General features: G+C 34.1%; 1 protein-coding gene across 1 annotated transcript in view; it reads right to left on the bottom strand.

Annotated features, from left to right (window-relative positions):
- Positions 1-1,672: 1,672 nt before the first annotated feature.
- The window catches only part of ARL6 (ADP ribosylation factor like GTPase 6), a 41,775-nt gene continuing 31,881 nt past the window's right edge, over positions 1,673-11,566 (bottom strand). The window contains exon 8 of the mRNA XM_008689675.2: positions 1,673-4,351. Coding sequence (XP_008687897.1) covers positions 4,326-4,351 — 26 coding nt within the window. The 3' untranslated portion in view covers positions 1,673-4,325. The remainder of the gene's footprint in view (positions 4,352-11,566) is intronic.

Below are 11,566 nucleotides of genomic sequence, written 5' to 3'. Positions count from 1 at the left end.
CAGATTACAAAACTGTACCCAACATAACCTATATGTGTGTATATATGTATGCACCTAAAGTGCTTTTTGGAGAGTAATAAAATGATATAATTTTAACTTAAAAAAAAATATTAACATGTCCAGGGGCGCCTATGTGGCTCCGTGGGTTAAGCGTCTGACTCGGTTTTGGCTCAGGTCGTGACCTCAGGATGGTGAGATTGAGCCCCACATTGGCCTCCATGCTCAGCATGGAGTCCACTTAGGACTCTCTCTCTTCCTTTCCCTTTGCCCCTCCCCCACCATGCATGCACTCTCTCTGATAAATAAATAAATTTTTAAGATATTAACATGTCTGATGTTTCAGAATCTGCCCAACGTTGCTACTCATTTAAAGCAAAGGAAGAAAAAAGACTCAAGAAGGCCAGGACATCAATCTTACCAGAGGAGGAAAAAAGATTTCAAAGAGCATTACTTTTTAGGCATTTGAATCTAATTTTTCATACTTAATATAATTATTGAAGAAAGAAGTAATTTCAAAGTGTTCTATTCCATTTTAGAAAATCTTTAGCTTTTTGACAAACTTCATAGAGGTTAAGAACATAGATTCTGGAGCCAGATTGTCTAGGCTCAAAATCCAGGGTCCTCCATTTATTTGCACTATAACAGGAGTCAAACATTTTTATGTAAAGCCCCAGAGTGTAAATAACTTAATGCATTGTGGACCACATTACAGTATCTGTTGCTCCTTTTTTTCTTAATTAATCCTTTAAAAATATAAAATTATTAGCTCAAGGGCCATACAGAACCAGACTGGTAGTTTGCTGACACCTGATCTATGTAACAGAGATAATAACACCTATTTCATAGGGTTGTCAAGAGATGAAATGAGTTAGTATGTGTAAAGTGCTTAGAAAGTTCCCAGCACATAGTGAAAGCTACAAAAATGTTTATTATTAATACTACATATTTAACCAAATTATGATTTCAAAATACCTACTATTCCTCTATGACTTGTATGTAGCATTACTTGGTGACTTCAAATTTGGAGGATTTAATTTGTCCCTCTTGGTTTATTCTAAATCACCAGAAAAAGTTTAGCACTGAACATTTATGAAACTCCAAGTGTGGCATTAAAATTGAGTGATCAGAAGGAAGAGTCAGTAGTGGTCCTGAGGTAGTCCCTTGCAATCCCAGCAGAAGCATCCTTAATGAGAAAGATTCACTATGAAAATATATTAACTAAGTTACCTGAAACATTTAATTAAACACAATAACCAATTTTCTATTATTATAGTATTTCTCCACAGCTTCAGAAATGGACAAACCTATTTTAAATCCATTTAAGTGAACATTTAATGTTTTTTAAATTTTTTAAACTAAGAAGAGAATAATCAGAAAGCAGAATATATGGATAGTTAAAATGCTGCAGCATTTTAATATACCAGAGTTACACATAGGATGTATTTGCCTTAGTATTCTCAGGAGTAATTGCGTATATTTATGGAAATCACAATGTGTTATGCAAGAATTCCAAAGAAAAAGAAATAACTTAAGCAATCAAGAAATAATTCACAATTTTTAGCAGACAACCTATAAATGAAAACCAAATATATATGAAACTGAGCTCTTTTGTGATTTACAAGGCACAGGCTGAATTGGACCATATATAAATATTTAAATACAATACAAACAATAAGTTTTGAACATTTTATTAAGTGTTTATATTGAAATATAAAGCTTTATGAATTAAACTTCATAATAGAGTGATGTCTAAACATGAAAAAACACTTGCTTAAGCTTTAATGCAATAAATTTTAATTGTATATTACGTTAAATACAAATGCAATAACCTCAGCTTATCCACATTTTTATGGTATCCTGTAACCCAATGTGCTTCTACATAATCTTCACATGAAAATGTAGAGCAGAATAGATGTTTATAGAGTATAAATTAGATTTGGAGATCATGGAAACTAAGGAAAAAGTCAGTACTTTTCTTTCTTCTAAATATTTGCATAGGTGTGAGTTACTATAGTTTGTGCAATACTAATTAACTTAGTATCAGCATAGTTTTAAGAAGTACTTTTGTTAGTCATTTATACCCAGAGTTGAAAATCTGAAGTGTTTAAAGACTTAAAACAAGAAAAAATTAAAAACAAAACAAAATAGTATTCACTTTTCTCTGACTTTCCCACCCCCATCCTGGTCTCCCACCCCAATGCGAGCCTTTTCCATCCTTTTAGCTATCCTTGTGGCAGACAGCTCTATATTTCTACTATGTGTAATACTCTTGTCTCTTGAATTCATCTATCTTAAACAGATCGTTTGGTTCTAAATCCCAGCACCAGCATTTACTAGTAACATTTAGCAAATAGCTTTTTTAGGTCTCTGTTTCCTTGTCTATAAAACAAATAATAAAACCTACCTACCACACAAGGTTATTGTGACAATTAAATAATGTAAAATCCAGTAATGTGTAATACTATCTAGCTCAAAATACAGTGTTCATATAGTGATAGCTATTATTGTTCTTCTGTTATTGTTGTTATAATAATTCTGGTGGATGAGGATTTGAATTCTAATACACCCTTTCTCCATCCTCCTAAACTCTTCTCCTATCCTCCTAAACTACAGCATAAAAGTATTTTGTTAAACTACATTCAGTGTTTTCATATCCTTTTTACATTTAAGGCAACTCTAGATTAATGAGAATCTCACTTTGTATCATCAAAACAATTTATGAGAGGCTCTCAAGTTAGCTAAAATGGTGGACTACTGGAATATTCTTTTAATTTGCCAAATTCCAAACTACTGGGATTTTTGGACTAAGATAAACTGAATTACAGAACTTTACTGTAGTTCTAAAATGATTTTATTCAACTCTCTATGACATATACACCAGTACCACAGTTACGATAACACACCTAATATTACTCACTTACCTTTTGCCTGTTTTTTTTTTTAATTTTAATTTTTTAAAAAATTTTATTTATTTGAGAGAGGGAGAAAGAGAGAGAGAGATAGCGAGAGAGAGCACTAGTGGGGAGAGAGGGAGAAATAGGATCCCTGCAAGCAGGGAGCCCGACTCAGGGCTCCAGCCAAAGGCAGATGCTGAACTTACTGAGCCACCCGGGCACCCCTTGCCTCCTGTTTTTATCATTTTCACAACCAAGGACATGTAAGATGTTCTACACATTGTATATTATAGTTGTTTTTTATATGCAATTTTTTTTTTCAGGATTGACACCATTGCTCTATATACTGTTTTGTAGTGGTAAATTTAAATGAAAGCTTCTATTCAGAGTTCACAATTATAAGTGGTCTCTAAGTTTTGAGAACTAACACAATTTGCACAGAGTAGATGCCCGAGATGTGTCTAAAATTCTAAAGAACATTTTTGTAGCAGTTTATGCTCAGGAAAAACATAGTTTGGTGAGTCACAATCTATTTTAACAAAGTGCTATAGTAATTGGAGGTATTTTAAAGAAACAAGAAGTCAGTTAAAATAATTATTGAAGAATCACATTAATTCATTTTTATACCTCTTAATCTTAAAATTCAAGGTATTCATGCAGCCAATGAAATAAAATTAGATACTATGTATGAAATTTTTAAGTTCTCTAAGGATAAGGGATATATCTCATTTATTTACCTTGTATCTCCATTGCCTGGGACAATGCCACACTAGTGTAGGTACAGAGAGGTTCAATACACTATTCACTGGATAAATAAATTCAGCTTAATTTGGTCTCAGATAATTTACAAATGCTTGAAAATAAAACACTAAGTATTACATTAACACAGCATTATTCTTTTCAGCGTAAACAAAGTACACTAGTTGGTACATTGCATATTATGTTTTATTAATAGTGACATATAGTAAAAATTTTATGTATATATTAACGGTCCCTTATAAATATTTAAAGTTCTTTTTCCAAGCACAATCATACTGCAAAGTCATACCATAAACTAAATTTTAGAAGACAATTTAAAAAATAAAATGCATGAAAGATATTATAAATCATGATGAGATATTGAGATGGCTTATAACTCTTGACTTTAAATATTCTAATTACAACCAAATGTAGACTTTTACCAAGAAGTTGATAATTCTGGGAAAGGAGCCCTTCCGAGGAAAGATTTAGTTTTAATATAATTAACGGTCAGATTAACATACCTGAAGTCCTATGTTCTTAAAAAGTTCATTCAAAGTCCATAAATGCAAGCAGAAGATTATAAAGTATTCTTAGATGCACAAACATCTTTTACAAAATTTGAAGTATTCAGTTTGCCTTAAGATACATTCCTTGAATTGAAAATTGCTGAGGTTTCCAAATACTATCTTTTCATGTCTTCACAGCCTGGATCTGATCTGATAACAAAAACCAAACAAAAAATTACCAGTCTCCACAAACAAAATCCATTTTCTAAAGTAATCCAAGAAAAATCTATAAAAACACTGTAGAAGCTTATGCACACACCTGTTTGTTTAAAGCACAAACACACAGTAGTTTTTGTTTCTGTCATTTACCTGTACACAGTTAAGTCAACTGGTTCTCCAAGGCTTGTATATGAAAAACAGCAGTCCCTTGGTTCATCTCCTCTTTCTCCTTTCTTAGGCAACCATTTCTAACTCCTCTTAGGAGATTTACCTCTATTGCTCTAAATAATATACTTTTATTATTCCTTTTTGAAGTATCAGTTCCTTCAATGTAATATGAAGTTTCAGTTCTCACACTCTACGCTGCTGCCCTGAAACCTTCATTATGCTTCCGGCACTCCCATTCTCCTACCGTAGTTAGTCATCAATATGGCGACTATGTACATGCTATTCACAACTGAGACAGGTGGTATCCCTCTCCCCATTATTCTGCCTTTCTTCTACATTTTGTTTTCCCTGTTTTAATAAGTGTGCCTCATTCTCCAACTCTGCCTATCTGCTTAGTTTTTTAAGGTACTTAACACTAATTCATTCCCACTACTCCCACACTGTTTAAACCTTTATTATTATGAAGCTCATTACATAGTCTATGAATTTCACTTTCTTGAAGAATTCTCCCTTAGAGTCTTCCAAAACTCTCTAATCTGGACCAGTTGTTCTCTACGCTTGCCCAGCTATCTTCATAAGAGATCTTTCATTATCATCCTGAGGATCCTTCCCACAGGCTCTTATACTGGTTTTCCTGTTTCATGGTCTCTTATTTTCTCCTCTTGGTTTACTCCCTTGTCTTTGAAGAGTATACCTCTCAATGGCTACTTTAGTAAAAAGTATAGAAAGTACATTCTCGAGACTATGCATGGCTGAAGATGTCTTAATTCTAGAGTCACAATACACTGATACTGCCTGAGCATATAATTCCATTATTTTTTCCTTGGACTTTTCCAGGCATTGCCCTATTATCTTATAGTATCCAAATGTTGATGTTTAGAAGTCTGATGTATTTCTGCTTCCTTATCCTTTACATGAAACTTACTTTCTTCCCAGGAAGCTTGTAGAATCTTCCATTATCTTCAGTATTGAAATTAAGTAACGGTGAGCCTTGATGTGGGAATATTTTCATTTGCTGCCTTGGGCTCTCAAGACGCCTTTCAACTAAAAACTCATCATTCAGTTCTGGAAACTACTGTTTGGTGATTTACTTGATAAATTTCTTCTCCTCTATTTTCTCTTTGCTTATTTTAAAATTCATCTTATTTGGATATTGGGCCTCCTATTTTCTTTTCTTTCCAATTCTCTTTATCTTTTTGCTCTACTTTCTGACAGAATGCCTCTATTTTATCTTCTTTTTATTGAGTTTTCTGTTTCTTCTGTTCCATTATTTTCCAAGAACTTATTTTTTTTTTTCCCTTTGGTCCTTTTCATGTCATGAAAGTAATACCTTTTCTTATCTCTTTAAGGATACTCCAATAGTTTTTTCAAATATTCTCCCTAAATAAATTCTACTTCCTCTAATCTGCTTTTCTGGTTTGTTGATGTTCCATACTTTATGTTTTGGTCCTCAAATGCCTGGTGATCCTTTGCTATCTTCTCATAAATATGAATGAACACAAATTTCAGTATGTGTGTGAGGCTTGTCAAATGTGGTCTTTATTCTTGTGTAGCTAGCTACACCATTTTCTTGGGAATCTTTGATGTTAATACCTTCATGTCTTTTCTCTCGCTGGTCTGATTCCTCACAGATGACTTTCTATATCCTGCCTACCGCTGGTGGCTTCTTGGAGAAGTAGGAGAAGGCAGAAGAGGATTACAATATTTTGTATAAAAACTTTCAGTTATTCCTCATTTTCAGATCAGCACTGCCACACACAGTTATGCTTGGTATCCCCCAGTCTAGAAATACTCTGTTTGACTCTCTGCAAGAATGAACCTTCAGTCTTGTTGGAGGGCAAGAAAGTGTAACTGTCTTCTCTTTTCAGCCCCACCTCATCCTTCTTTCCACTTTCCATCAATATCTGAGCCTTTGAGGGGATCTGCAACATAAAGTGGGATGTCTTCCAGCTTTCCTCAGTGCTAGTTTAGAATTTACCTTTCTCAGGTCTGTTAAGTCATTCAACATTTATCAGACGTCCAGCTTCTGAAATTTGGTTGCCATTTTTGTCACTTGCATTTTTTTTGCCCTTGTGGGTTAATGTCTTTAAACAAAAGTCCCCTTACTGTTAATGAGATTTGAAAAGGGGATGAAACTAAGTATGTGTTCAATCTTCTGTCTTTCATTGGAATACCCATATGTACAGTTTATAAAAGTCTTATTTTAAAACCTTGGAAGCATTAACTTTTCCCATACAGATAAAGTGATAAAATGAGTATGTTTCATTAGTCATGTGGAAAGATTTCCTTTTATAAATATCTCATTTGAAAGTTTCAGAGCTAGAAGACAACTTATACCTCTCCATTGGTTTCTGTATATTCTCTGGTGGTTTTAAAAAATACTTCCTAGTCTACTCAGGGGTTCTTCTGTTTGGGTTATAATGTATAGGTAATTATTGAAAATCCTTCCAAAAGAGAATGGAATCATGGCACAAAACATGTCACTTAATATTTTACTCAAAAATTTTCAACCTTAAAATAATGATTAAATTAGTCAAAAATGAACCAGAGGCTTTCTTGTTTATCATGCTAGGAAATTTCAGAATTCTGCAAGCAAAATGAAGAGATATAAATTCAGAATATCTTTCACAGTTAAATTTACAGAAAAACCTTTAGCTAGTAAGTTAACAGTTACAGGCACAGACTAGCCTCCTATATTTACTGCTGCCCAATTTGCAAAATAGGTTTTTACCTCTTCTTAAATCCATAGAGACAGTCTGGAGAATCAAAATGTAAAGTATTTACTATTATATAGGAAAGATGAACAAAGGATCTCCTATTCAAAATTTTTTCCTTGGACTTTCCTTGGACAAGCTGATAATACTTTATAATCTATGTACTAAGTTTCCTCCTCTCCTAAATAGAGAGTAGTTAGGTAAAAGGGTAAAACTGACATTTATTGGGTTTTTCCTTATGCTAGGCACTTTAACACAGTGTTTCACTTAATCCATACAATTCTTGACATTTTATTTTTTAATTGTATGTGATGAAAATTATCTTCACAAGAAAATAACAGATTGTTAATAATTGGTTAATAAGTAGTAGAATAACTCTGTTAGACTCAAAAGCTCAAATGCTTTTAATTACTATTCTATGCTCCCTACATAAAAATAGGGAAACTGTTCACAGAAAACCGCTCTAAAAGTTACATAAAATAATATAGTAATACAAGGGCACAGAAACATTTCCGATAGTGTATCCTCCTTACAAAAAGGGAAGATACAAAAATAATGAATCAGAAATCAAAGACACAAAAATTAGGTAATAAGACCAGAGTTGGAAAGTGGCACTGCGATGTTGGATCATTACTGACACCTAGTGGCCTCATTGTTACAGACAAAATATACCAAAAAACAAAAAAAAGGAAGAAGCGAGAACTACAATTTATCAACCTATTTTCAGTAGGTACTATAATTTTATTACTAACAGTAGGGTTTTATCCATGCTATATCTTCACTGTGAGCAATAAACACTGGTAAAATAAGAAATCAAGGCTGAACATATGCTTCTGGTGTCTTCTGTAGAACATTGCTCCTTAAACTGTTTTATGCGGGAATCAGTCCCATCAAATCATCAGAAGTATAAACCAGTTTTTTTTCATCATCTAAGAAACTAAGCTGGTGTGCTCCGAAAAATTCCAGTAGTTCTTCTGAAAACCATTAGAGGTTCTCAATTATGTTTTACTTATTATAAAATATGACTACAACATTCTTTGTAGTTTAATGGTATAAATGTCATGATGTCTACACAAAAACAAAAAAAAGAAAGAAATACAATAGTTTGTGCAGTTTGTTAAAATACCATATTTTACTAATAACAATATAAAAATATTTATCAGATGTACATTTAATACTCTGAACCAAAGAGATATTATGTCTCTTTATGTATGGTGAAGCAGGCTATTCTTAGATTCACTAGGATATGCATAAGAGAAAACAAAATTAGACATAACTGGCATTAAAAAGTTGGTGTAGAAGAAATTAAATTTACAGCCACAAGACTACAACTAGAATTAATAATATTTTGCTATTCACCCTTGTTCAGGGCTGGGAGATTCCTGATAGGAATGATCCCCAGTTCTGCTCACAAATGGACATTTTTCAGCCTGACTCAGGGTCCTGTAATAAGAAGGATCTATAGAACCCGGTTTCATCCACATCTATTGCTGTGTGGGTCACTGCTTCAATCCATTCCTGTGGTTAGTAAACAATGTAATCTTAGAGGAAATGATATATCTTAATTTATTCCTTGATATGGTAAGACCGTAAAAATCAATGATAGCTATTTTGACGAATAATAAAACTGTAATATACAAAACATCAATAGAATACTGGTATTTATAATACTAAATGAGTGTTAAAATTTGTGTAAACATGTATAAATGGAGCGATACATAGAGTTCAGCATGATTCTTAGAAGATATATGCCATGCAAACTTATTTTTAATTATTGACAGTAAGGCCTGAAATTTGTCCCAAAATTCAAATTGCTTCTATCACTAGATCTGACAGAAATTTGTTGCCATAAATTAAAATTATTTTCTAGAGTTGTCACGTATATTGATTGTAAAGATGTAAATTCTCTATTTAAATAAACCCTTTAGAAAAATGTAATAGAAGTAAATGTAGCCTGTTACAAGGAGAAGAGATTCTTATTAAACTTATGTAAATGACTATGATTGCCATGGAAAAAAGAATACTTACTGAGACCTTTTGAATTTTGGAGGGTTCAGGTACAGAAAAAAGTTAAATGCTTTAATTTGTTTTATTATTATTTCTGTTCTCTTTGTAACAGGACACCATTGGAAACATTGGTTATTTATCAAGGTTTTGACTGGAATGTCCTATTAGAGAAAGACAATGCATAGACTGAGATATGACCAAACAGCTTTGAGGAGCTAAGGCTGACTTTATGAAATATGGGGCCATAAAGCCCGTTGGAAATGTTGGCCTGATACCTTGCTTACAGAGTTCCCAGCAGCCTCACTAAGTGAGTAAAGAATGTCACTTCCTGGCAGGTGCAGGAACCTCAGGATATACTGGGGACCTTGTAAAGAGGAATCCGCTCAAATCTACAGGTATTGAAGGTATGTCTGATGGCAAGTACTTGGCTTGGCTTCTGGCCTGGTGAGGCTACTAAAAGTTCAACCTAGAGATTGCTTATAAAAGTTCCAGCAAAGCAGATTCTAAAAGAGCTATATGATCATTATTCTTGCTGGCTATATGTATCATTATTCTTGCTGGGTTTAAGTTTATTAAAATTGGACTTGTTTTGTAAACAAATTAGTCTTGATTTGGCTATCTCCGGAAATGAGGGTTATTTTAGAGAGAAAAATTATGGTTCAATAACCCACCTTTTGTGGATGTTAAATCCTAGTTTTGATTGTCCTTAAATGTTGTTTGCTTAAGCTAGATAACTTGAGGTAAACTTCAGAGAAATAGCTTTTCTATTTCTACACAATAGGTCATAAATAGATAATCTTATTGCCTGTTATTCTGTGGGGATAATAACAGGACCCCATAGGCATATGATTATTTAAACAACTGGAAAATGGGATTAATCCCTCAACAACTGTATAACTCAACTATCGTCTTGACCTGTTCTGTGTGGCTAGGAATGATGAAAATTTTCCTTAAAAGCTGGAGCATACCCTGCTCCATGAGGTTAACTATGGACTTGTGGAGATAATGGATGACCCCATTTTCTCTATGATTGGACTGGATGATGCACTTGGGGATGCCCTTATCTCTTGAGACAAGTCTTCTCTCACTTGACAGTGATTCCTTATAATTAGGATATTGTTAAGCCTGGACTTCAAACAAAGACGGCTTCTTGACAGTTTTATTCCTTAGTCATATTTGTCCTAGGAACTGCCTCTGTTAACATAAAATTATAAGCAGAGACTTTAGCCAAGCATACAGTGACCATCTTTAAGCCTGACATGGCAGTGACCAACAAATTCAAAAGGTGGCCCTCTAAAACTGAATAGCCCTTGCTATCTTAACTCTAGTTAAAGGATGCCCAAAATTATATGACTGGCTCCTAATGGACCCACTGACTATGTAGCTCTAACTTGTGTTCATAGCTTCCCCCAGGCTAGATAGGCCGCTGTACTTTGGGTGTCACCTGAATGCACTGACGCATTATTAAAACTATTACCAACCCAGTCAACCTTCCAAATTTAAAATAATGGTGGACACATTTTGTGTTATATTGGTATGACCACCTAGCATCCATCTTTGTTCCCTCTTCGAGACTGGAGGATGTTTGGCACATGGTAGCTCTTAATTAGTACATGGTCAAAGCCATAAATGACACTCAAAATAGCATTTCTCTATTAAATACTAAAGTAATACAAATGCATGAAACAGTTTTACAAAACAGAATGCCATTTGATGTTTTAACTGCTACATAAGGTGAAACTTGTGCTAACATAAAAACAAAATGCTGTGTATACATTCCAGATTACCACAAAAATATACCTGGGTTTCTAACTGAATGAATACTCAAATTGGTGCTTTATATGACTTCTCTTTCCTTTACTGATTGCTTTAAACTCCTGGACTGGAGGAAAACTATCAAAGATCAACTATCAAAGTTCTTTTATTCCAATTTCTCTTTCTCATTACTCTATTAACCTTATTTTGTTATTTCTGGTATCTTCCTGCCTAGTGTCAAGACTCCTTCACTGCCAGAACTTCCAGCTGACAGACGAGCCTTTCTACTCAAGCAGGTTCATATATGTTGACCACGTAGGATTCAGCTGCCTCCCCCTTTTGTAACTCCCCCATATGTTCCCCAACGGACCAATATTGACACATAGGTAGGGATATCTCTACGCCCCTATTCAGCAGGAAGAAGTTACAGAATGTGACCTTCCACCTTCAACAACCTTAAAAATTTCAGGGTCAAAATTGTTCAGGGGGGAAATGATGAGGGAGCAGAAGGCTTGCTGAGGACAAAGCAGAAGTTGACACTCTGCAATCTCCCCCCCCCCCC

Source organism: Ursus maritimus, unplaced genomic scaffold (genome assembly GCF_017311325.1).
Source record: "Ursus maritimus isolate PB19 unplaced genomic scaffold, ASM1731132v1 scaffold_4, whole genome shotgun sequence".
NCBI lineage: Eukaryota > Metazoa > Chordata > Mammalia > Carnivora > Ursidae > Ursus > Ursus maritimus.
The sequence above is the reverse complement of the archived record's forward strand: the minus strand, read 5'-3'. Positions and strand labels throughout refer to the sequence as shown.